This window comes from Somniosus microcephalus, chromosome 15 (assembly GCF_052327205.1).
Source record: "Somniosus microcephalus isolate GS21.2 chromosome 15, FLI_Smic_1.0, whole genome shotgun sequence".
Taxonomy (NCBI): Eukaryota; Metazoa; Chordata; class Chondrichthyes; order Squaliformes; family Somniosidae; genus Somniosus; species Somniosus microcephalus.
In genome coordinates, this window is record NC_141001.1 from 57,480,243 (window position 1) to 57,507,277 (window position 27,035).

Sequence of the window (27,035 nt, forward strand, 5' to 3'; positions counted from 1 at the left end):
GGATGTTGCTGTGAGGGAACTCTATGATTATCTAGATGGATGAGTTAGAATGGCCTTCTTTGTCTCTATTTACTTCATGATCTTGTGAATCTGATGTCCATATTCCTGTCAAGTGGCCCTATTTCAGGATGGTTATCCAAGGGAGCATGTGGGAAGACAAGGCTGTCATTGCTTCCAGGTAGTCCTGTCCATAGGCATAGAAGATAGGAGCAGGGGTAGGCCATTCGGCCCCTCGAGCCTGTTCCGCCATTTAATGAGATCATGGCTGATCATCCAAATTCAGTACCCTGTCCCTGCTTTCTCCCCATATCCCTTGATCCCTTTAGCCTCAAGAAATATATCCAACTCCTCTTGAATATATTTAATGAATTGGCCTTAACTGCCTTGTGTGGCAGAGAATTCCACAGGTTCACCACTCTCTGGGTGAAGAAATTTCTCCTCATCTCAGTCCTAAATGGCTTACCCCTTATCCTTAGACTGTGACCACTGGTTCTGGACTCTCCCGCCATTGGGAACTTCCTTCCTGCATCTAGTCTGTCTAGTCCTGTTAGAATTTTATAAGTTTCAATGAGATCCCCTCTCATTCTTCTAAACTCTAGCGAATATAAGCCTAATCGACCCAATCTCTCTTCATACGTCATTCCTGCCATTCCAGGTATCAGTCTGGTGAATCTTCGCTGCACTCCCTCAATGGCAAGAACATCCTTCCTCAGAAAAGGCGACCAAAACTGCACACAATACTCAAGGTGTGGTCTCACCAAGGCCCTGTACAATTGCAGCAAGACATCCTTGCTCCTGTACTCGAATCCTCTCGCTATGAAGGCCAACATACCATTTGCCTTCTTAACCGCCTGCTGCACCTGCATGCTTACCTTCAGCGACTGGTGCACAAGAACACCCAGGTCGCGTTGCACTTCCCCTTTTCCCAATCTATTGCCGTTCAGATAATAATCTGCCTTCCTGTTTTTGCCACCAAAGTGGATAAGCTCGCATTTATCCACATTATACTGCATTTGCCATGCATCTGCCCAATCACCCAACCTGTCCAAATCATACTGGAGTTTCTCTGCATCCTCCTCACAGCACACATGCCCACCCAGCTTTGTGTCATCTGCAAACTTGGAGATATTACATCTAGTTCCCTCATCCTAGCACCAATCCCTGCGGTACCCCACTAGTCACTGCCTGCCACTCGGAAAAAGACCCGTTTATTCCAACTCTTTGCTTCCTGTCTGCCAACCACTTCTCTATCCAAGTCAATACCTTACCCCCAATCCCATGTGCTTTAACTTTGCACGCCAATCTCTTATGCGGGACCTTATTGAAAGCCTTCTGAAAGTCCAAATACACCACATCCACTGGTTCTTCCTTATCTATTCTACCAGTTACATCCTCAAAAAATTCCAGATTAGTCAAGCATGATTTACCTTTTGCAAATCCATGTTGACTTTGTCCGATCCTGTCACTGTTTTCCAAGTGCTCTGCTATTACATCTTTTATAATGGTCTCTAGCATTTTCCCCACTGCCGATGTCAGGCTTACCGGTCTATAATTCCCCATTTTCTCTCTACCACCTTTTTTAAATAGTGGGGTTACATTAGCTACCCTCCAATCCATGGGAACTATTCCAGAGTCTATAGAATTTTGGAAGATGACCAGCAAGGCATCTACTATTTCTAGGGCCACTTCCTTAAGTACCCTAGGATGTAGATTATCAGGCCCTGGGGATTTATCGGCCTTCAATTTCCCTAACACCATTTCCCTACAATTACTGATTTCATTCAATTCCTCCCTCTCATTAGACCCTATGTTCCCCGACATCTCTGGAAGGTTATTTATGTCCTCCTTTGTGAAGACAGAACCAAAGTATGTATTTAATTGGTCTGCCATTTCTTTGTTCCCCATTATAAATTTCCCTGATTCTGACTGCAAGGGAGCTACGCTTGACTTCGCCAATCTTTTTCTCTTCACATATCTATAGAAGCTTTCACAGTCAGTTTTTATGTTCCCTGCAAGCTTACTCTCATATTCTATTTCCCCCCTGTTAATTAATCCCTTTGTCCTCCTTTGCTTAATCCTAAACTGCTCCCAAACCTCAGGTTTGTTGCTTTTTCTGGCTAATTTATATGTCTTCTCCTTGGATCTTATGCTATCCCTAATTTCCCTTGTTAGCCATGGTTAGTCACCTTTTTTTGTTTTATTTTTATGCCAAACAGGGATGAACACATTCTGTAGTTCATCCATGCAATCTTTAAACGATTGCCATTGCCTATCCACTGTCAACCCTTTAAGTAACCTTCCCCAATCCATCCTAGCCAACTTGCACCTCATACCTTCATAGTTTCCTTTATTTAAATTCAGGACCCGAGTCTCTGAGTCAACTACTTCACTCTCCATCTTAATGAAGAATTCTATCATATTATGATCACTCTTCCCCAAGGGGCCTCGCACAACAACATTGCTAATTAATCCTTTCTCATTACATAATACCTAGTCTAAGATGGCCTGATCTCTAGTTGGTTCCTCGACATATTGGTCCAGGAAAATGTCCCGTATACACTCTAGGAATTTCTCCTCCACAGTATTGTTACTAATTTGGTTAGCCCAATCTATATGTAGATTAAAGTCACCCATGATAACTGCTGTGCCCTTATTGCACGCTTCTCTAATTTCCCGTTTAATGCCATCCCCAAACCTCAGCATTACTGTTTGGGGGTCTGTATACAACTCCCACTAACGTTTTCTGCCCCATGGTATTTCTCAGCTCTACCCATACAGATTCCACATCATCAGAGCTAATATCCTTCCTTACTATTGTGTTAATCTCCTCTTTAACCAGCAATGCTACCCCACCTTCTTTTCCTTTTTGCCTGTCCTTCCTGAATATTGAATACCCCTGGATATTGAATTCCCAGCCTTGGTCACCCTAGAGCCATGTCTCCGTAATTCCAATTGCATCATATCTATTTACATCTATTTGCGCAGCTAATTCATCCACCTTATTACGAATGCTCCTCGCATTAAGACACAAAGGCCTAGAAATTCGGTGGCGCCTCTCGCCTGGGCACCGGAAGTACTGCCCCGGAAGGAGCCGCGAACGCCAGCCCGATATTCAGTTTGAGCGCCCCAAATGGAAGCGCGGCGCTGCTCGAGGCGCCCCGCAACTGAAAATCGCAGTGCAATGTGCCGCAGCGCCACATGCTGCGGCACGGCGCGCTGCAGTACTGCAGGCCTTCCTCCCCTTCTTAAAGGGGAGGGGCCTGCTGCAGCACGATCGGAGATCGCGAGTGCTGGAAAAAGAGCCCGGCACCAAGGAGAAGTGCCAGGCTCTTGGGACACAGTCGGCACAATGCGGGGGGGGGGGGTGGGTGGGGGCTCAGGAGGCCGGGGACGGCAGCGCGGAGAGGTGCAGGCAGGCGGCCAGCAACAAAAATGCCCGCCCCGCACCGCTCCTTTAATTAGCGCCTCTGCCGCCGCAGGTAGGCCCCCCCCAGCGTTACAGCGGGGGGGGTGCTACCTAATTTCGCGATCAGGGCGGTAGCGGGGCGCTGCGCACACCGATGATGTCATCGGTGGCGGCGCAGCGCTACAGACTAACGCTGCCATTAGCGCCCCGTTAAATTTCGCGGGATGCGTGGCCAGTGGCACTAAACCCACTAAGGGCCCTCTTTGGGCGCTAACTGGTGGCGCAGCCCACCGAATTTCTAGACCAAAGCCTTCAGGCTTGTTTTTTAACACTCTTAGTCCTTTTAGAAATATTATTTACTGTAGCCCTGTTTGATTTACACCCTTGATTTCTCTGCCTTCCACTTTGGTTCTTCTCCTTCCTGTCTTTTGCTTCTATCCTTGCTTCCCTTTCCTCTGTCTCCCTGCACAGGTTCCCAATCCCCTGCCATTTTAGTTTAAACCCTCCCCCACAGCACTAGCAAACACTCCCCCTAGGACATCGGTCCCGGTCCCGCCCAGGTGCAAACCGTCCAGTTTGTACTGGTCCCACCTCCCCCAGAACCGGTTCCAATGTCCCAGGAATTTGAATCCCTCCCCCTTGCACCATTCCTCTAGCCACTTATTCACCTGAAATATCCTTCTATTTCTACTCTGACTAGCACGTGGCACTGGTAGCAATCCTGAGATTACTACCTTTGAGGTCCTATTTTTTAATTTACCTCCTAACTCCCTATATTCAGCTTTTAGGACCTCATCTTGTTTTTTACCTATATCGTTGGTACCTATATGCACCACGACAATTGGTTGTTCACCCTCCCCCTCCAGAATGCCCTGCAGCTGCCCCGAGACACCCTTGAACCTTGCACCAGGGAGGCAACATACCATCCTGGAGTCTCGTTTGTGGCCGCAGAAATGCCTATCTATTCCCCTTACAATAGAATCCCCTATTATTATAGCTCTCCCACTGTTTTTCCTCCCGTCCACCAACCTGTATTTACACACATTGGTTTTCCCAGCACGTTCCTTTGCTGCTGCATGGGGACTGACTAATGACATAAAAGAAAAAAGAAAATAAAGTGCATGTACAGACTAAATGCCCATTCATCAATGCTGATGGTGTATGCATTTTTAACTTATGCAGAAGTTAGAGTAAATTGGGTAAAGTCAGTGGTATAGGCTGGCTTTAAAAAGGTTGAAGTGGATGGGATAGCGCTTTCTTTTGGGTGCATGGGTTTGGGAGTAGAGGCCAAATATTTCTATTAGGCAGGATGTTGAATTAATCAGAGTCTTGTACCAACATCTGAGATGAGTTTAGTCCCAGTTTGAAATTGGTAGAATTAGAATGTGAGTCTGACTTGTAGTGGGGTATTCAAGTGCTTATTATAGAGATCTTTTAGACTAGAGGGTGGGCACATGCTGTGGTAAATTTAATTTAAAAAAAAAACAACATGCTACCACGGCCAGCAAACCTGCTAATTTTGTGGAAGATCATTGCTTTGAAGTTGCAAAGATTTAAAAATATTCAAAGACAGTTTAATCAGAACCCAAGTAGTAATTGAGGTTGTATAATCATCCCAGTTGGACTTCTCTGAACTTTCTCCGTTTGGGGCCGGTAACCGAGTTAAGGCCAGACATTTAGCACCTGGCGCGGAAGTACCGTCCCGGCCGCTACATTCGGCTTACCGCCACGCACTGAAAGTGGAGCGCAGTGTCGGGCGCTCTACTTCCTGGTGGGGCGGTAACCGAGGCGATGTCGGGGTGCGGAGCGCTGCTGCGTTTCAACGCCCCTCACCTTCAGTTAAAGCAATCTGCAGGGCCTCCGATGGCCCACACTAGGCCACCAGGGTGGCGTGATGCCGCGGCCGCAGCCCGGCACTGATGCCGGTGCCGGGCTGCGCGATGGCGGCCAGGACCACTCCACAGCCCACCACGGAGGGCCAACCTGGAGGTCGGCTAAAAAAAGAAATTGGCGGCCTCGCAAGACACAACCTAATTTCTGCCGTGGCGCACAGTGATGACATCATCGCTGGCGGCGCAGTGGCTCGGGGCGCTACCGGCGGGGGCGCAGCGCTATCGGGTAGCACCTCAGCAATGCCCCGCTAAATTTCTCAGGATGCATTCTTTGGATCCCCCCCCCCCCCCACAGCGATAAGCCTTTTGCAATCTATTAGTGCCTTCCGGAGGTGCTAACGGCAGGCGCAAAGGAGCCAAAATTCTAGCGCTACGGAGGTTCCTATCAAAAAGACTGAGTTCGACTCAGGTAATTAAATTAATGAACTTTAATGAAACCAAACGAGTTTAAACTGGAAACTGCTGGAACACATCAATAACACGTCTACTCTCCTTGAGGGCTCCACGAGGACTGATCTTCTGGTCAGGAGACTGACGTCATGACGTCATCACGTTCTTCCCGCCATTGGGGCATCACGTGACTAATGGCATGACGTCATCACGTTGAAACCGTGCTGTAAAGGTAACTAGGCATTGTACAGTCAAACAGTGTAATTAAAAGGTACAGGCACAGACAGTAACTACATTGCTGTTAAAGGAATTCTGTACAACCGCTCTGAGTCCTTTGGTGGCTCCGCCACACTACGATGTTTAGGTGACCAAAACTGCACACCACATTCCATTGTGCGCTTGCCAGTGATCTTATTAATGTTTACAGTTCTTGAGTTGGATCATAGTATTTGATCAGCTTCACAGACAACAGCTTTGCATTGGTAAATGATAAGTTGATAGCAAAAGTAATTAAACAATATTTGCCCTGACTTATACTACTATACATCACTACACATTAGCCTATATTACACTGCATGTTGTTGCAATGAATTGTATACTAATTTCCATCCCGTGCATGAACCGATTATTATAAGAACATGTGAATAACATTTGTAGTACTGTTCACACAGAAAACAAATATACAATTATTTTAAAATGCATATTAGTTTTAATACACATACAGCAAACAATTATTACAGTTTAATTTACTCATTACCTGAACATAAGAGCAAAGAATCTTTGTTTTTCAAGGATTCTTTTCTGTTTTTCCAGTGAACATTTTCATCATGCACTTTCTTCCATTTTAGTCGTACTTTAGATACTTCACAGCTTGTCCTAATCACTTGCCACTCCCTCCCATGGTTGTCTCTCACTTGTGCTTTTCCACACCAGCTTATTTAGAAAAGAGTGAAATCCCTCTGGATGGTACAATTAGTTACTGCAGCCAACCCCTAGTCAACATGGTCCTGTCCCAGCTGAAGTGGCTGGCTCCCTATCACATCTTATATCTGTCACTGCCTGGTGAATGTGCTCGGAGTCAGACTCAGATGCTGTTTGCGCAATTAGTCCCCATCAAAAACAAGAGCTCAGGCAGTAGTATGACAGTGACTCTCGAAATTGCTATTTTGAAAAAAAAACACTGCTGAACCCAAAACATGATTTTTGTAAAATATTTTCTGAAAAGATTAAGATATTTTTCAATAAAAGAAATATTTTAAAAACTACAAAAAATATAAGTCAGGTGGAAATTCCATGGTTTTGCTGTAAACCTTATAGGCTGGTTATTCTACAGTTTATCAATGCAAAGCTATTAGGACTGTACCAAAAGTTGTTTTTGAGACTAATATCATTTAAAAGGGATTGGATAAATATCTGAAAAGGAAGACTGTAAATTAAGATGGAGAAAGACAAGGGAAAAGGATTATCATGGATAGTTGCATTTGAAGAATTAACAAGTGTAGGTGTGCCTCTTTCTGTGCTGTAATTTCTATAAGAAGTGGTTTTAAACTTGCTTAAATGTAAACTCTATTGATAATTTGGGTATGAAATGACCTGAAGCAAGTTTAGCCAAGAGTTGTAAGTTGACCTCTAGAGTATCCTTTGGATTCATACCTGGTGCAGTTGGATTGCGGTGGCTCAAAAGTTTAATTTTAAAAATTCCTAAGCAGGCATTCTTTTTCATTATATATGAAATTTTCCCCCTTAATTTTCGTCCTTTTCTGAAGGTGATAACTCTGCTGGAAGCAGTTCCAACAACCCTCCATTAACTCACCCAAGTGGCCACTCTTCAGATATGAGCTGAGATTATGAGTGTCTGCAGATAATTTGACACAGTGCTAGGAGGGATGGGGGAAGCATCTTGGCTGAACACAACCTGTTCTCATTCAATATCCACACAACCACAGGGATCGCTGAATGGAGGGTCACAAGTGGGAACCTTGGTTTTACATTTCACTTCCTACTGAAGCAAACTGTAACATCTCAAAAACTGCTCTAGTTGGCTGACTCAGAATAAATGAGGAATTGAACCTATGTATACGGTACAATTCTACACTATGAAGTGCCTTTTCCCACTAGGCCACAAGGGTAATCAAAATTTGTTCTTCACCATTTCATTTTTAGCAGAGAGTTGACAGGCTTTGGTAGCTCTCTGGTAACATTTACCATAAAATCCAAATTTAACTTGCATTTGGATGCTGGTCAGTGAAGCAAGCTGGCACATACAGATCTCTGTCTTCCCTGGTCACAGAGGGCCTATGGCCGCGATTTTGCCGGTGCTGAGAGGGCGGGTTTGGAGGCGGGTCAGGAGTTAAAATCTAAATGATTGACAGCGGGTTGCACCCCGCCTCCATGCAACTTTCCAAAGTGTCGGGTCTGCGAGTCCCGATCAGATTTATTACATTTTCAGCGTGTTGCATGTTGTGCAACAAACACGCCAGCTGATTGTGCCGAGTTCAGTTGCTCCGGCAGCATAAAAGCGGACCTGTAACATGACTGACTTTCCGATGGCAGAACTTTGTGTTTTGAGGTTTTAGAACATATTTTGCAGGTCTATTGAGTTTGTAAGTGTTTAAGTTGAGATCCATATGCTCTGTGACCTCCTTGGAAAACCCTCTCCCCACATTGACTGAGCGCTTATCTCTACTGAGATATATACCAGCGGAATGGGAACCATTTATACCCTCTCATCCTGGTCCTCAGAATCGGAGGAAGAGCAGCCGCGGCTGCAGCAGAACCAGGCACACCAGCAGCACCAACAACAGGAGTGCCAACCTTCTCCTCAGCCACCTGATGCTGCACAAGGCAGAGGGCGTCAGCGCAGGGCTGCACTGCGCCGCAGGAGAAACCCCAACACAGGGTTTACGGGCCGAGGATGAGCTTCCTCAACATGACTGAGCAGCAATGCCAAAGGAGGCTGAGACTTCTGCGAGAGGTATTCGCTGACATCTGCACAATGCTGCACCAACACCTGGAGCCCAGAGGAGCGGGTGGACATCCCTTACCAATGGCTGTCAAAGTCACCACCGCACTCAACTTCTTTGCTTCGGGCTCCTTCCAGGGATCAGCAGCAGGCATTAGCGGCATCTCCCAGTCGGCCACACACACTTGCATCACGCAGGTTACCGCTGCCCTCTTGCAAAGTTGCCTAATTACATCCACTTCTCCACGGATGAAGCAAGCCTAACCACGCGTGTGGTTAGCTTTGCAAATATGGCAGGCTTCCCAAGGGTGCAGGGCGTCGTAGACTGCACACATGTGGCCCTTAGGGCACCCCATCACAACCCAACTGTTTTTGTCAACCGCAAGGGCTTCCACTCCCTTAACGTCCAGCTGGTGTGTAGCCACAGGAAGAACATTATGCATGTTTGTGCCAAGTTCCCTGGCAGTTGCCATGACTCATTCATCCTGTGGCAGTCTACTGTGCCTCAGCTGTTCAATCCGCCAACCCAACTTTCCAGTTGGCTACTTGGAGACAAGGGCTATCCCCTGAAGATGTGGCTAATAACACCGATGAGGAGGCCATCAAATGAAGCTGAGGAGCGCTACAATGTGAGCCACATACCCCCAGAAACATCATAGAACAAACCATCGGCTTGCTCAAAATGTGATTCAGATGCCTTGACAGATCTGGTGGAACCCTACAGTACTCACCAGCCAGGGTCTCCAGAATCATCGTGGTCTGCTGTGCACTGCACAACATCACACAGCAGCGTGCCTTACTGCTGCCTGAGGAACAAGTGGCTCAGTGCACAGCCTCCTCCTCCTCAGAGGAGGAGAAGGAGGCCGATGAAGAAGACCTTGCAGAGGCGGATGTGCCAGTTCCACCAGCACGCGAGCACAATGCTGGCCGTGAGGCAAGGGATGCACTAATCCATGCCAGATTCGCGTAAGTTTTTGCAGCCAACACATGTGGCTGGCACATGAAAATGTTTGTCTGCCCGACCTTCTTAACAAACCATACAACATCTGTACAATAAACTGTGGATTCCTATCACTCTCACCACCATCATTACAAATGAAAGGCACCCTGACCCCTCACTGTTCAACTTCCATTTCTGAGCACACATAGGCCAACTCTTTGAATTTTTGTCATTACATTTCTTTATTACAATTGAAATAACAATGAGAAACTTCACTTTGTATTAGATCAAAACACCCAAGTGACTACAATTGTGACTATTTGTGTGTTAAGTTTCTCTTATGCGTGCTTCTATGTGGTGCTTCCCCTGTGGCTTCAGCAGATGGGGTTCTGACCGAGGGCTCCGCAGTGGCATGGGAGTGCAAGTGCTTGGAGAGGAGCCCACACTTCCTTGTTGTCGACCACCAACATCTCTCTCATGGGTCACCTGCACTTCACTGCTAGCAAGTAGTTGGAGAGCACCTTGCTGCACATCAGTGGAACCATGTACTGACAGTCCTCATAACGGAGATGTCTATGTACCTCTGGTTCCTCTCCTCAATAGATGCCCATCTATCCTCCATAGCAGAGCATCTATTTAGAAGAGTCACCATGTTCATTTGAGTCCAGCGATTTATATCCTCCATGGAGGTTGCCATCCTTTCCATGGCGGCACCTACATTCGCCATTGCGTGCACCACGACATTGCTCATGTTTTGAGATGGACTCCTCCATTCTCTGCACACTCGCAGTTACCATGATTGCAAACCCTGTCAGAGCCTCCTGCACTTGTTCCTGAAGTTCCAGCACCGCTCTCTTTCTGGATGGCCCCAGAGGCACAGGGTCCACATGCAGCTGAGCAAAGCTAGGAGCGTCCAGCGCTCTCCGACGAGGACTCTCCTCTGCTGTCCTTGTCTCCACCATCTGCTGATGCTCACTTGTGAGTTTGATACTCCAGGTGACAACACTAATCTATCTCGCGAATGACCCACTGAGGTGCGCGCCTCTGTGCTGGTGCTGGGCGCGCTCAATTCTGCTGACGCTGCCCCCTCAGAGGTTGCAGCTTCCTCTGAGGAGTCTTCCAGCTCTTCCTCCTGGACAGTGGGGAGGGGGGCTCTCGATGGTCCTGTGGGGGAGTAAAGGCATGAGTTAGACATGTGATATTATTGAAGCAGACACATCCCATTGTGCAGATGATCAGAACTCAATCTGTATGAACTTCAGATGCCATATTAGTCACTCATGAAATCTAAATGATAGGGTTGCAAATATATTCTGTCACCAGCTTGCTCAACGGCGCCCGTCTCTCCGTTCCCCACTTCCAGCTCCTCAGCACCTCCGACGATGTCGATAGCAGCCTCCTCAGCGGTGGTCAAGTGGGCAATCGAAGGTGGCCCTACCCCTCTCCCTCTTATTGTGGGCTCTCTTTTCCTGCAGTGAGGGACACAAGTGGAGTTTGAGCGAGAATGTTGGAGAGAGTGTAGAGAATCCATAGCATAGATGCTTAGGAGACAAAGATGGAGTACTAAGGGCATTCCGTGTGTGTTGTTAGTTGTTGCCATTGCGTAACAGTGATATCGAGTGCAAGGGGTGCATAGTCGAATGGTGGAATGATTCTGTACATAGAGAGAGGGATGGTTAAGAGTACAAGGGATGTAAGGGTAAGTTGGGATGTGCAAGAGTAGGTTGACAATGCAGAGTGCTGGTGATGAGAGGAGATGGGGAGCAGATTGAAGGTAAGTGTGATGTTATACTCACTTTTGCTGAGCATAGCAGATCATTGAACCTTTTCCTGCACTGAACCCAGGTGCATGAGCACAAAGTCCTGGCGCTCACCTCCTCAGCAATTTGCAGTCAGGATGCCTTAGTTTGCTGAGGAGGCTTCCTCCGTCCATTGGCGGGGAACAGAACCTCCTTGCGCCCTCTCACTCCCTCCACAAGAGCATGGAGGGAGTCATCATCGAATCTTGGAGAAGCCTTTGCTCTTGAAGCAGTCATCTCGATATCTGCAACACTGAGAAGCAGCAGAATATAAATGAAACACCACAAGGCTGCATGGGCCCCTTAAATGCAGCTGAATGGAAGATGTCAGCAGAGGCGAGCAGCAGACCTGAACCCACTGATTGGGCCGGGTAGCGCGCACGACGAGCTTAATAAGCCCAGTTACGGGAAAATAGTTATTTCAGAACGGCTGAAACCGGCAGTGGGACGAACCTGCTGAACAGCCAACCGTCCCTATGGCACTGGCAGCCTTACTTTGCTTTGGTTTTGGGGATCTATAGCCTAACAATGTCCTTAAAGTCACTTTAAATTGTTCCTTACTTTAGAAATCAAATTTCTTGGTTTTCTTTGTGTAATAATTAAAAATAGAATACTAACCAGTGTTCCCTTTAAGCTGCCGCAGCGCTCTGCAGCTCCTGCGCAAGTAGCTCACCGGCTTTTAAACAGGAAAAACCCTGTGTGCGGTATTTTGAATGAGCCGCGCAGCCTCTTAAAGGGCCACGCACCGAAAAAAATAATTAAAGGGAACGTTGATACTAACGTGTCTGATATATTTTAATCTGAGGTGGTAATTTTTCTGTTTGTAATCATGATATGAGATGTTTTATAATATATTTCAAACTTTTTTTTTCTGTAAAGGTACTTTGCATATGGACATATTTCAAAGTCCACTGAAAGTTCTTGTGAATGAAGATGTTCTTCTGGGATGTAAAGTGTCAGGCTTCAACACTGCAGAGCTTGACCTGGATTATGTAGCTATCCAGTGGTTCTTGGTACATGAAAGAATCAGGAGAAAGGTGTATGTGTTTAATAAAGGGAATCATTCCTCGATTAGACCAGGCGCAAGAATTAATGAAGATGATTTGCGGACAGGAAATGCTTCACTGTATCTTCCAAAAATACAAATCAACGAAGAAGGACAATACACCTGTACTGTATTTTATACTCCATCAAAAGCAGAAAAGAGCTCCGTGATCCAAGTGTTAGGTAATTTAAAAAAATAAACTTTGTCTGTATTGCTGAGACCTATCTTAAAGTATATTTGACAATAAACCTACTTACTGAAATTGGTTATAGCACACACAAGAAAGAAATGGCATTTATATTGCACCTTTCAAGGTCTCGGGATGTCCCAAAGTGCTTTGCAGCCAACTAAGTACTTTTGAAGTGTTGTCGCTATTGTAATTTAAGGGAACCCGGCAGCCAATCTGCACACAGCAAGGTCTCACCAAGAGCAATGTAATAATGACCAGATAATCTGTTTTAATGATGTTGGCTGAGGGATAAGCATTGGAGAGGCCATTGAGAAGACTCCCCTGCTCTTCTTTGCTTAGTGCCATGAGATCTTTTGCATCCACCTGACAGGTGGTTTAACATCTTATCTGAAAGAAGGCAACTCCCAACAGTGTAGCACTCCCTCACTACTGCACTTATTATGTGCTCAGGTCTCTGGAGTGGGGCTTGAACTAACAACCTTCTGACTCCGAGGTGAGAGTCCTACCACTGAGCCAAGGCTGACACATTGCCTGGTATTGTATTGGACTGTATTTAGTGGAGTAGCTTTGGATATAACCAGGTCTAAAATCATGATTTCTTTTTGTATTGAGAGACATAGGTCAAGGCCCCGAATGCAGGACACAACAAAGGTTGCAAATAATAGAATGAGGTGGTGGTTTGGTGTCATCAAGCTTGTAGGAACAAAGGAACAGGAGTAGGCCATTTAGCCCCTCGAGCCTGTTCCACCATTCAATGAGATCATGGCTGATCTGCAGCCTAACTCCATATACCCGCCTTTGGTCCATATCCCTTAATATTTTTGGTTAACAAAAATCACCCCTTAACCTTCTAAATTCTAGGAAATACAACCCTAATTTGTGTAATTTCTCCTCGTAATTTAAACTTTGGAGTCCGGGTATCATTCTGTTAAACCTATGCTGCACTCTCTCCAAGGCCAATATATCCTTCCTAAGGTGTGGTGCCCAGAACGGAACACAGTACCTGTACTAAAGGTGTGGTCTAACCAGGACTTTGTATAGCTGCAGCATAACTTCTACCCCCTTGTATTCTAGTCCTCTAGATATAAAGGCCAGCATCCCATTTGCCTTTTTGATTTTTTTCTGTGTTTACTTTTTAATGAATTTTGTGTTCATCAAAGTGATGGACATTAGTACTGGGGAAGGAAGACTTTCCATTTTAGGCACCCAGTGTCAGCATCAACCAATCCTTGGTCATAGAACCATGGAAATATTGGTCAGGTTTAGCAAAGTTGGATGCAGAGTAAAGCTTTTTCTAATAATGTACCTCAGTCCTAATCTGCAAAACGCATCCCCCTTCTGCACCAGTGTGACATTATTCCATTTTCCACAGCAGCTCTTTTGTGGCTTCCTTTGAGTGAAATTGCCAAGTTAAGCCTTTAGCTCAGTACAATACAGTAACTCAGTAAATGCACTTCCAGGTATGAAATGGAGTTACCTGATGAGAAAGTTGCCATGTTTGATCCTTGCTCTGTGCTGAGCTAGCTAGTGACTGGTAATGGCAGCATATAGATTTTCTGCTTGTATCACTGCTGCCTTCCAGGAGTCAGGCATAACCACATTTTTAGATGTTACTGCGCACCTCTGGAGATAATGGTGCTGATTTGTTTATTTTGCAACGATGCCGCTGCAGCCAGGGCTGCCATCACCAGCTATATCACTATAATGTGAAGAAGCCATAAAATGAAAGTCATTGCCCATTTTAGGCTGTAGGGCTTGTTTATGTTTAACATAGGAAAAGAAGAGCAGGAAAAAACCATTAAGCCTACTCCCATCGTGATGCACACTCCATTCGCCCACCTTCTAACCATGCGGTCTTCTGGGAGTGGTAAAAAATGATCTGTCTAAGCTGTTGGTATTTAAGGTAAAATGATATCTTCCCAGAGTGTTGGTGCGGGAAGGATTTTAAAATTTATTTCCTCCTCTCTCACTTGTGCACAGAGAGTTCCATTCCAACCAGTATTTTTTAGTTATTTTCAAAAATCTTCATCAATTATACAGAGACCAAAATAAAAAATCAAGCTTGCAAAAATGCTGCAGTTGTTTTGGATTCACAAAATAAGTAATTCAAAGGAACCTTTAGGGCCAAATTCAGATGGGAAAAGCTAAAATAGCTCCATCCTGGTGACCATGAGTGCAGGACTGTAAGATCTAACCTGTGGAAAGACAAGAACAACATCAAGCACAAAAACTTGTATTTATATAGCACCTTTAATGTAGTAAAACATCTTAAGGCGCTTCACAGGAGTGTTATAAAACAAAATTTGACACCGAGCTACATAAGGAGAAATTAGGGTAGATGACCAAAAGCTTGGTCAAAGAGCGTTTTAAGAAGCGTCTTGAAGGAGGAAAGAGAGGTAGAGAGGCGGAGAGGTTTAGGGAGGGAATTCCAGAGCTTAGGGCCTAGGCAGCTGAAGGCACGGCCACCATAGTTGAGCGATTAAAATCAGGGATGCTCAAGAGGCCAGGATTAGAGGAGCGCAGATATCTCGGAGGGTTGTGGGGCTGGAGGAGATTATAGAGGTAGGGAGAGGCGAGGCCATCGAGAGATCTGAAAACGAGGATGAGAATTTTAAAATCGAGGTGCTACTTAATTGTGAGCCAATGTAGGTCAGCGAGCCCAGGGGTGATGGGTGAACGGGACTTGGTGCATGTTAGGACATGGGCAGCAGAGTTTTGGGTGACCTCAAGTTTGCAAAGGGTAGAATGTGGGAGGCCAGCCAGGAGTGTGTTGGAATAGTCAAGTCTAGAGGTAACAATGGCATGGATGAGGGTTTCAGCAGCAGATGAGCTGAGGCAGGGGCAGAGATGGGCAATGTTGCAGAGGTGGAAATAGGCGTTCTTAGTTATGGCATGGATATGTGTTCGGTAGCTCATTTCAGGGTCAAATATGACACCAAGGTTGCGAACAGTCTGGTTCAGCCTCAGACAAATGCTCAATTTACTTTTTCTTGTATACAGCTCGACCAAAGATCAGCTTGTCCACTGAACGTGTTACAATCCCAAATGGTTCAAAGGGATCTGTGAGATGTGACGTTACTGGATTCTATCCACGGCAGCTAGATATCCGCTGGGAAAAGTTATCGCATGGGAAAACGGAAAGTGTTACGAGCAAGGATTCTGGAGATGAACTGGTTAGAAATGATGATGGGACATTTAATCAATCCAGTCAGATATATATTGCAGCAAACCTAGAAGATGATGGTATTAATTACCGATGCATTGTGAAACACCCGTCTCATCCTAATGCCACTATACTGGAAGCTCAACTCATTGTCACAGGTATGCCTTGTTTTATGAGGAATAGAGTATTTCAAGTACTAATGTTAGGAACTGTAAGCATTCATTTGGCACTCTTTGCAATTCTACTGTAAACAGTGCAACAAAAACAAGTTAAATGTAGCACTTCGGCTATGGTAATGCACTTTCTCCCCTCTACTGAGGGGGAGGCTGATTCTTACTGGAATATGGTTATACATTTACCATTACCCTCCTGTACCTCACCAAATGCCCATTCTTCATCTTTGTACCTATACATTGAGCGCTGGCAGGCTATTCCACTATGGATCCTATCTTCAGCTGATTCCACACACAAGCACTTCCTAGCATGACTGGCTGCAGAGTGATCAGAAGCAGGAATCATGAATAATTGATTTTTCTTTTTCCGTTCACTCAGCTGAAGCTAATTGCTGAAATAAGATAAATCGATATAAACTTGGGGATAAAACCTGGGGTTGTCTTGACATAGCGTATGGCTTCGTACCACACCAGGCAATGCACTTACCCACTAAACATCTTTGATGCAATCATTTTGAATAGGGTTAGGCTAAGCAGACTACAACAATACAGAAGCATTATAATATATTACAATAAATCACTCCACAGATCTGTGACCATGTTTTGCACATTGTTTTTGGATGCTTGCCAAATAATGCTAATTGTGTAATAAATGTCAAGGTAAATTCGTTTTGTGTTACTTCAGTGTGCATGCAACGGCTCACGTTGGCAGTGTGAATGTGACTAGTGGATTTATGTGGGTTTGCAGCAGGAAAGTACTGCTTTTTTCCTGAAAATTTGAACTAAAACTCTTAAGCCCAATTCTTATATTGTACTTATATCCTTATAACAACTAGGTTCTTAAGTTGGACAGAATGTGTTGACTGCTGAAACAGAATTCATCAGTGAGCAAATGGCTTGTGTCTCATTTTAAAAACAATGCTGTTTAGAATGCAATTTTTTTAAAATTTGTTTATGGGATGTGGGTGTCGCTGGCAAGGCCAGCATATATTGCCCATCCCTAATTTCGCAGGTGGTGGTGAGCCGCCTTCTTGAACTGCTGCAGTCCATGTGGTGAAGGTACTCCCACAATGCTGTTAGGTAGGGAGTTCCAGGATTTTGACCCAGCGACGATGAAGGATCAGCGATATACTTCTAAGTCAGGATGGTATGTGACTTGGAGGGAAACTTGGAGTTGGTGGTGTTCCCAGGCACCTACTGCCCTTGTCCTTCTAGGTGGAAGAGGTTGCGGGTTTGGGAGGTGCTGCCGAAGAAGCCTTGGCGTGTTGCTGCAGTGCATCTTGTAGATGGAACACACAGCAGCCACGGTATGCTGATGGTGGAGGGAGTGAATGTTTAAGGTGGTGGATGGGGTGCCAATCAAGCGGGCTGCTTTGTTCTGGACGATGTCGAGCTTCTTAAGTGTTGTTGGAGCTGCACTCATCCAGGCAAGTGGAGAGTATTCCATCACACTCCTGAGTTGTGCCTGTAGATGGTGGAAAGGCTTTGGGGAGTCAGGAGGTCAGACTCTCGCCGCAGAATACCCAGCCTCTGACCTGCTCTTGTTGTTACAGTATTTATGTGGCTGGTCCAGTTAAGTTTCTGGTCAATGGTGACCCCCAGGATGTTGATGGTGGAGGATTCGGCAATGGTAATGCTGTTGAATGTCAAGGGGAGGTGGTTAGACTCTCGCTTGTTGGAGATAGTCATTGCCTGGCACTTCTGTGGTGCGAATGTTACCTGCCACTTATCAGCCCAAGCCTGAATAACATTCAGGTCTTGTTGCATGCGGGCATGGACTGCTTCATTATCTGAGGAGTTGTGAATGGCGCTGAACACTGTGCAGTCATCAGCGAACATCCCCATTTCTGACCTTATGTTGGAGGGAAGGTCATTGATGAAGCAGTTGAAGATGGTTGGGCCTTGGATACTGCCCTGAGGAACTCCTGCAGTGATGTCCTGGGCTGTGATGATTGACCTTCAACCACCACAACCATCTTCCTTTGTGCTAGGTATGACTCCAGCCCGTGGAGTGTTTCCCCCCTGATTCCCATCGACTTCAGTTTTACTAGGGCTCCTTGATGCCAGACTCGGTCAAATGCTGCCTTGATGCCAAGGGCAGTCACTCTCATCTCACCTCTGGAATTCAGCTCCTTTGTCCATGTTTGGACCAAAGCTGTAATGAGGTCGGGAGCCGAATGGTCTTGGCGGAACACAAACTGGGCATCAGTGAGCAGGTTATTGGTGAGTAAGTGCCACTTGATGACACCTTCCCTCACTTTGCTGATGATTGAGATTAGACTGATGGGGCGGTAATTGGCGGGGTTGGATTTGTCCTGCTTTTTATGGACAGGACATACCTGGGCAGTTTTCTACATTGTTGGATAGATGCCAGTGTTGTAGCTGTACTGGAACAGCTTGGCTAGAGGTGCGGCTAGTTCTGGAGCACAAGTCTTCAGCACGATAGCCAGGACGTTGTTGGGGCCATAGCCTTTTCTGTATCCTGTGTGCTCAGCCATTTCTTGATATCACGTGGAGTGAATCGAATTGGCTGAAAACTGGCTTCTGTGATGGTGGGGACCTTAGGAGTAGGCCGATATGGATCATCCACTCGGTACTTCTGGCGGAAGATGGTTGCAAACGCTTCAGCCTTGTCTTTTGTACTCACGTGCTGGGCTCCACCATCATTGAGGATGGGGATATTGATGGAGCCTCCTCCTGCCGTTCATTTTTAATGGTCCACCACCATTCACGACTGGATGTGGCAGGACTGCAGAGCTTTGATCTGATCCGTTGATTGTGGGATCGCTTAGTCCTGTCTATAGCATGCTGCTTCCTCTTTTTAGCATGCATGTAGTCCTGTGTTGCAGCTTCTTCAGGTTGGCACCTCATTTTTAAGTACGCCTGGTGCTGCTCCTGGCATGCTCTTCTGCACTCCTTATTGAACCAGGGTTGGTCCCCCGGCTTGATGGTAATGGTAGAGTGAGGGATATGCCGGGCCATGAGGTTACAGGTTGTGGTGGAATACAATTCTGCTGTTGCTGATGGCCCACAACGCCTCATGGATGCCCAGTTTTGAGCTGCTAGATCTGTTCTGAATCTATCCCATTTAGCACGGTGGTAGTGCCACACAACACGATGGAGGGTGTCCTCAGTGTGAAGACGGGACTTCGTCTCCACAATGACTGTGCGGTGGCCACTGCTGCCAATACTGTCATGGACAGATGCATCTGCGACAGGTCGATTGGTGAGGACGAGGTCAAGTAGGTTTTTCCCTCGTGTTGGTTCTCTCACCACCTGTCACAGGCCCAGACTGGCAGTTATATCTTTCGAGACTCGGCCAGCTCAGTCAGTAGTGGAGCTACCGAGCCACTCTTGGTGGTGGACATTGAAGTCCCCCACCCAGAGTACATTCTGTGCCCTTGCTACTCTCAGTGCTTCTTCCAAGTGGTGTTCAACATGGAGGAGTACTGATTCATCAGCTGAGGGAGGGCGGTAGGTGGTAATCAGCAGGAGGTTTCCTTGCCTATGCTTGACCTGAAGCCATGAGACTTCATGGCGTCCGGAGTCAATGTTCAGAACTCCCAGGGCCACTCCTTCCTGACTGTATACCACTGTGCCATCACGTCTGGTGGGTCTGTCCTACCAGTGGGACAAGACTTAACCAGGGTTGGTGATGGAGGCGTTCGGGACATTGGCTGAAAGGTATAATTCTGTGAGTATGACTGTGATTATGAGCATATGTTTGCAAATTAAGAGGCGAGATTTTTATTAGTGAGAAACCTAAGTCGAGGGCCAATGTCCATAGTGTAGGTAAATTGACCAATGGCAGTTAGTTGACATCAAGCTTGGGTTTTAGTAAGAAAGAAAAAGAAAGTCTTGCATTTATATAGCCCCTTTCACTACCTCAGGACATCCCAAAGTGCTTCAGAGCCAATGAAATACTTTTGAAGTTTAGTGACTGTTGCAATGTAAAAAATGCGGCAGCCAATTTGTGCACAGCAAACTCCCACAAATAGCAAATAAATAAATGACCAGATCATCTGTTTTAAATGCTGGTTGAGGTATAAATGTTGCCCAGAACACCAGGAGAACTTCTCTTCTTCAAATAGCCACGAGATCTTTTACATCCATTTGATGGGGCCTCGGTTTAATGCCTCATCCGAAAAACAATATCTCCAACAGTGCAGCACTCCCTGAGTACTGCACAGAAGTGCCAGCTTAGATCATGTGCTCAAGTCTCTGGAGCAGGGCTTGAACCCACAACCTTCTGACAGAGAGGCGAGCAAGCTACCACTGAGCCACAATTGATGCAGTAGCCTGTGGATTGTACAAGGAACTGAAGCCCTAAGGAGTAAGGAGGTTTACAGTTCTATAGTTCCAAAAATAATGAGTGAAGCTGTGCAAAATGTAGCATATATAAGCATGTTTGTTGCAGCAACAATAAAGAATTAGTAGATCACAAGATAAAGCCCTTGCTACAAAATGTACTTCAGGGCCCATTCATAATATTCTCAATAGTACAAATAATACACTGAGTGAGGGTTAATGTTCCATGTATATATTTTATATGTACACAAAAAAGATTAATATCTGTCCAATTCTACATACCATGGTATCAGTATGTACATTTACATAAGGGAAATATATATTTATTTACATATATACAAAAGGGAATTGGCTAAGTACCTGAAGGAAAAAAATGCTGGGCTATGGGGAAAGGGCTGTGGAAGTGGGACTAGCTGAATTGCTCTTGCAGAGAGCCGACACAGGCTCGATGGGCCAAATGGTCTCCTCCTGTGCTGTAACCATTCTATGATACATTAAACGTGTAACTTGCCTGACCAGGGCTTCAGTAAAGACATTTACACTGTGTGTGTAACTTACTCGATTTTTAACTTTGGGAAGTGTGAGGGAAAATGAAAATGAACTCTGTATATTGCTAGCAGGTAGACTATCCTTTATCCGAAAACCTGGGGACCAGCCGTGTTTCGGTTTTAGGAAAATTTCGGATTTCGGAAGGTGCGCGAAAACACTTCGGTTTTCAGAGGTAATTCGGTTTTCGGGAGTGCGGACAAAGGATACACTATCCCTTATCCGAAAGGGTGGGATAAATAACGACTATAAATACTGTAGTGCTGGTTTCGGATGTGCGGATAAAGGCTGGTACACTTACGCTGAGCGATTTCGGTTTTCAGAAGTGCGGAAAAATGCTACACTATCCCTTATCCGGCTAGGCCTGTAAGTCGTGCACCACTCTGGTCATGTCGTGCGCACGACTTACGCTGACCGAAAAAACCTTCGGTTTTTAGAGGGTTTCGGTTTTCGGAAGTCCGGATAAAGGGTAGTCTACCTGTATATAAAAAGTATGGAGGCTTCTTGGAATCCTTCTCATCATATACAGAGCTGTTAAGAGCCATCAATAGAAGCTTGCTAGAAAATATTCTAATACAGGGTTCTTTCAGCTTCCTATTAATACATATAGGTGAGGTGCTTTGTTTCTTGAACAGGCTTTAGCACGTGTTTATGTGTTCTACATGTTTTTATTTGCAGATTCTAAGAGCACTACCTCAGTCGGAGCAATTATTGGAGTTTTAGTTGCATTTGGTGCATTTGTTGTTGCTGGATTTTACTGTTACTTCAAAAAACATCGAAAAGGTAATGTCATTTATATCTTCATATAAATAGAACTGTAGCCTGTTGTCTTACGTAATTCATATAACATGCTTTACATTTTTACATGTGGTTGTCACTGACCAATGCTTCAGTACAATACATTTGCATTGGGTGCAATCCACTACCCTGGCTTCAGTAAACTCATTTAAACTCTACAAGTGTGTACAGTAAATACATTTAAAGGGTATACTCTACAATCACACACAGTAAATACATTGCAGGGATGAAATTGCACTGGAGTGCAACCACACTGGTGATCTTAGCATATGAATGTATTAATAAACTCACTTGTATTTCATCTCTTATTTTAATCAAGGTATGATTGTTTAATTGAAACAGAATGATGCTTTTGTTAAGATAGCAGACAGAAAATGTTAAAATGATCATATACATATAGGGGCGGACACGTGGCAGATGAAATTTAACGCAGAAAAATGTGAAGTGATACATTATGGTAGAAAGAATGAGGAGAGGACATATAAACTAAATGGTACAATCCGAAAGGGGGTGCATGAACAGAGAGACCTGGGGGTATGTATGCACAAATTGTTGAAGGTGGCAGGGCAGGTTGAGAAAGCAGTTAAAAGGGCTTACGGGATCCTGGGCTTCATAAATAAAGGTATAGAGTACAAAAGTGTGGAAATTATGATGAACCTGTATAAAACACTGGTTTGGCCCCAACTGGAGTACTGTGTCCAATTCTGGGCACCACACTATAGGAAGGATGTGAAGGCCTTAGAGAAGATTTACAAGAATGATCCCAGGAATGAGGGACTTCAGTTACGCGGATTGACTGGAGAAGCTGGGGTTGTTCTCCTTGGAGCAGAGAAGATTGAGAGGAGATTTGATAGAGGTGTTCAAAATCATGAGTGGTCTAGACAGAGTAGATAGAGAGAAACTGTTCCCATTGGCAGAAGGGTAGAGAACCAGAGGACACAGATTTAAGATGATTGGCAAAAGAACCAAAGGCGACGTAAGAAAAAACTTTTTTACGCAGCGAGTGGTTAAGATTTGGAATGCACTGCCTGAAAGGGTGGCGGAGGCAGATTCAATCTTATCTTTCAAGAGGGAGTATCTGAAGGGAAAAAATTTGCAGAGCTACGGGGAAAGGGCAGGGGAGTGGGACTAGCTGAGAGCCAGCATGGGCTCAACGGGCCGAATGGCCATCTTCTGTGCTATAACCATTCTATGATTCTATGATAAATATTGCAAATTAAACTACATATACATTTCAACTCCTGTGGGTACAATAAATACAATTAGACAAGGGTTTGTTAGGCTTCTGCAAATATCTTTGAAACAGAGTGCATCCATATCATTTCCATATTTTGTCTCCACAGCTATGTGACGCCAGTAAAACGTTATTAATCACTAATATTGGGTATCATTTGAGCTTATTATAACCCTGATTTGGTGTTTCATCTTAAAAGACATTGGCCGCGAATTTAATAGAGGAGGCGGGTTGGAGTCGGGTTGCCTGGTGGGTGGGTTCCAGTCCTGCTTCCTGTTTCAGGCGCTCCCGATTTGTGAATTTAATTTAAGTTGCCTAATTAGGCCCATCGTGCATGCTGGCCGGTCCAATGAGTGGGAGCGTGTCCGTTGCTCTCCACTGATGACGTCATTGCTGCAGTTTTTAAGGGGCCCGTGTAGCCTCAGCCTCTCCTTTCTCCTTTCTGCTGCAGTTTGAATGGGTCCAGGCTACAATGACTGCTGCCAAAGCCAAGGCTGCTCCAAGGTTCAATGAGGACACCCTCCAAGCTCTTGTGGAGGGAGTAAGAGGGCGTAGGGAGATTCTGTTCCTTCCCGATGGCCGGAGGAAGCCTCCTCAGCAAACAAAGGCAGCCTGACTGCACATTGCTGAGGAGGTAAACGCTAGGTCCTTACGTTCATGCACCTGGGTGAAGTGCTGAAAACGGTTTAATGATCTGCAATCATCAAAAGTGAGTATCACATCACATTTGCCTTCAATCTGCTTCCCTTCTCTTCTCATCACCAGCACTCTGCTTTGTCAGCCTGCTCCTCCACATCCCACCTTACCCTTACTTCCCTTGCACCCTTACCTATCCATCTCTCTCTCTGTACTGAATCACTTCACCATCCTACTATGCACCCCTCACACTCGCTCTCACTGTTCTGCAATGACAACAACTAACAATGCACAGGGAGGCAGCTTCCTCTTGGCACCTCACTCCACCTTGGTCTCCCTCTAAGCTTCTATGTTATGGATTCTCCACAGTCACACCATCACTCTCGCTGAAACTCCACTTGTGTCCCTCCTTGCAGGAAAAGATAGCCCACAAGAAGAGGGAGAGAGCGAAGACAGGAGGAGGCTCACCATCCTTGGCGACATTGACAAGTGCTGAGGAGGCTGCGCACGAGATCGTGGGAGGTGGCGAGGAGCTGGAAGTGGGGGACGGAGAGACGGGTGCACTAGATGAAGCTGGTGACAGAATAGATTTTCAACCCTCGCATTTAGATTTCATGATTGACTGCAATGGCATATGATGTTCATAGAGATTGACTTTGGATCATCTGCACAATAGGATGTGTCTGCTACCTAAATATCAGATGTCTAACTCATGCCTTTACTCTCCCACAGGACCATCGAGAGCCCCCCTCCCCGCTGTCGAGGAGGAAGAGCCGGACGACTCCTCAGAGGAACTTGCAGCCTCTGAGGGAGCAGCGTCAGCAGAACTCAGCATACCCAGCACCAGCGCAGAGACGCGCACCTCAGTGGGGCCTTTGCAACATAGAGTCGTGTTGTCACCTGGTGTGTCACAGCTCACAAGTGAGCATTAGCAGATGGTGGAGACAGGGACAGCAGTGGAGAATCCTCGTCGGAGGTCGCAGGATGCTCCTAGCTCAGCTCAGCTGCATGTAGAAGCTGTGTCTCTGGGGCCATCCAGAAAGGGAGCGGTGCTGGAACTCAAGGAACAAGTGCAGGAGTCTCTGACAGGGTTTGCATCCAGGGTAACTGCGAGTGTGGAGAGAATGGAGGAGTCCATCTCAAACATGAACACTGCCTTTGTGGAGGCAATGGCGCATGAAGATGCCGCCATGGAGAGGGTGGCAACCTCCATGGAGGACAGAAGTCGCCAGACTCAGAACATAGTGATTCTTCTAAAGAGATGGTCTGCTATGGAAGATAGATGGGCATCTATTGAGGAGAGACACCAGAGGTACATGGACGTTCCCATTATGAGGATTGTCAGTACAGAGACGGGTTCTCATGGCCTCACTGATGTGCAGCAAGGTGCTCTCCAGCACTTGCTCGTACTGAAGTGCGGGTGACCCATGAGAGGGATGTTGGTGGCAGACAACAAGGAAGTGTGGGCTCCTCTCCAAGCGCTCACATGACCATGCCACTGCAGAGCACTCAGTCAGAGCCCCAGATTCCTCACCCAACTGAGATGGCCATCTCAGCCCTGCACAGCCACAGGAAGAGCAGACTCTGGAGGAACCCTCCCAGGCTCCCAAACCCAGAGGACGCCCGCCAAAGGTGTCTAAGCAGATGCAGCAGCAAAGTGAGCAAGGTGCCTCTACATCTGCTGAAGTAACGGGGAAGCACCACGTAGAAGCACACGTAAGAGAAAGTTAACACACAAATAGTCACAAGGGTAGTCACTTGGGTGTTTTGTTCTGTTGTAAAGTTTCGATTGTCATCCTCTTGTGCTGTGATTAAACAAAAGTGATGGCAAAGAGTTGAAGTTCTAGCCTACGTGTTCTGGAAAATGGAAGTTGCACATTGAGGGCTCAGGGCGACTTGCATTTGTAATGATGGTGCTGAGAGTAATAAGAAAGCATTGTTTATTGAAGAGATGATGTATGGCATATTAAGAAGGTCATCCACACATTCATAGCCATATGCCAGCCACCTGTGGTTGAAGCATAAGCTTACGCGAATCTGACAGGGATGAGTGCATTGCTTGCGTGATGGCCAGCAATGTGGTCGAGTGCTGCTGCATTGGCCACATCCGGCCCCGCAAGGCATGCCTCCTCCTCCTCATCCTTGTCCTCCCCCTCATCTGAGGATGCTCTGCACTGAGCCACTTGTTCCTCAGGCAGCGCTAAGCCACGCTGCTGTGCAATGTTGTGCAGGGCACAGCAGATGACGATGATTCTGGGCACCCTGGCTGGTGCATACTGCAGGGCTCCACCAGATCTGTCGAGGCATCTGAATTGCATTTTGAGCAAGCCGATGGTTTGCTCTATGATGCTTCTGGTGGAAATGTGGCTCTCATTGTAGCGCTCCTTAGCCTCCTTTGATGGCTTCCTCATCGGTGTCATGAGCCACTTTTTCAGGGGATAGCTCTTGTTGCCAAGTAGCCATCCGGAAAGTTGGGTTGGCAGATTGAAGAGCTGAAGCACAGTAGACTGCCGCAGGATGACGGAGTCATGGCAACTGCCAGGGTACTTTGCACAAGCTGGACATTAAGGGAGTGGAATCCCTTGCGGTTGACAAATACAGCTGGGTTGTGATGGGGTGCCCTAATGGCCACATGTGTGCAGTCTACGAGGTCCTGCACCCTTGGGAAGCCTGCCATATTTACAAAGCCAACTGCATGCGCAGTTACACTTGCTTCATCTGTGGAGAAGTGGATGTAATTGTGAGCCTTTGCAAAGAGGCATGCATTATGCAGGCATGTGTGGCCGACTGGGAGATACCGCTGATGTGTGCAGTGAATCCCTGGAAGGAGCCCAAAGCACAGAAGTTGAGTGCGGTGGTGGCTTTGACAGCCACTGGTAAGGAGTGTCCACACGCTCCTCTGGGCTGCAGGTGTTGGTGCAGCATTGCGCAGATGTCAGCGACTACCTCTCATGGAACTCTCAGCCTCCTTTGGCATTGCTGCTCATTCATGTTGAGGAAGCTCATCCTCTGCCTGTAAACCCTGTGTTGCGGGTATCTCCTGCAGCACGGTGCAGCCCTGCGCTGACGCCTTCTGCCCTGTGCATCATCAGGTAGCTGAGGAGAAGGTTGGCGCTCCTGTTGTTGCTGCTGCTGTGCTTGGTTGCTCTGCTGCCGCAGCTGCTCTGCCTCCAAATTGGACAACCAGGATGGGAGGATATAAATGGTTCCCATACCGCTGGTATATATCTCAGTCGAGGAATGGAGGTTGTTTGCGCTCAGACAAAGTGGCCAGAGGGTATTCCAAGGAGCTCACACTGCAGATGGATTTCTGCCTCAACACTCAAGATTAGTAGGACTGAAAAATATCTCCCAAACCTCAAAGCCCTAAAGTTGTGGCATGTGAAAGAATGAGAGATTACAGGACCGCTTTTAAGCTGTTCGAGCAGCTGCCAACAATTCAGGTCCTCGCTCAACCCGGCTCGATTCAGCTGGCGTATTTTTCTGAAGGCGGGCAGCAAGGTGAAAAACCTGCAAAATCTGAACAGAAAGTTAAAATAGGATTATCCAGGCA

At 46.2% G+C, this 27,035-nt stretch overlaps 1 protein-coding gene and 1 pseudogene across 1 annotated transcript in view; one reads left to right on the plus strand and one right to left on the minus strand.

Moving 5' to 3' along the window:
* The window catches only part of LOC147106753 (natural cytotoxicity triggering receptor 3 ligand 1-like), a 744,151-nt pseudogene that overhangs the window by 304,840 nt on the left and 412,276 nt on the right, over window positions 1-27,035 (minus strand).
* Window positions 1-27,035, plus strand: part of LOC147106757 (uncharacterized) — a 72,509-nt gene that overhangs the window by 11,684 nt on the left and 33,790 nt on the right. The window contains exons 2-4 of the mRNA XM_086007848.1: window positions 12,269-12,616; window positions 15,625-15,945; window positions 21,493-21,597. Of these exons, the coding sequence (XP_085863974.1) occupies window positions 12,269-12,616; window positions 15,625-15,945; window positions 21,493-21,597 (774 nt within the window). The remainder of the gene's footprint in view (window positions 1-12,268; window positions 12,617-15,624; window positions 15,946-21,492; window positions 21,598-27,035) is intronic.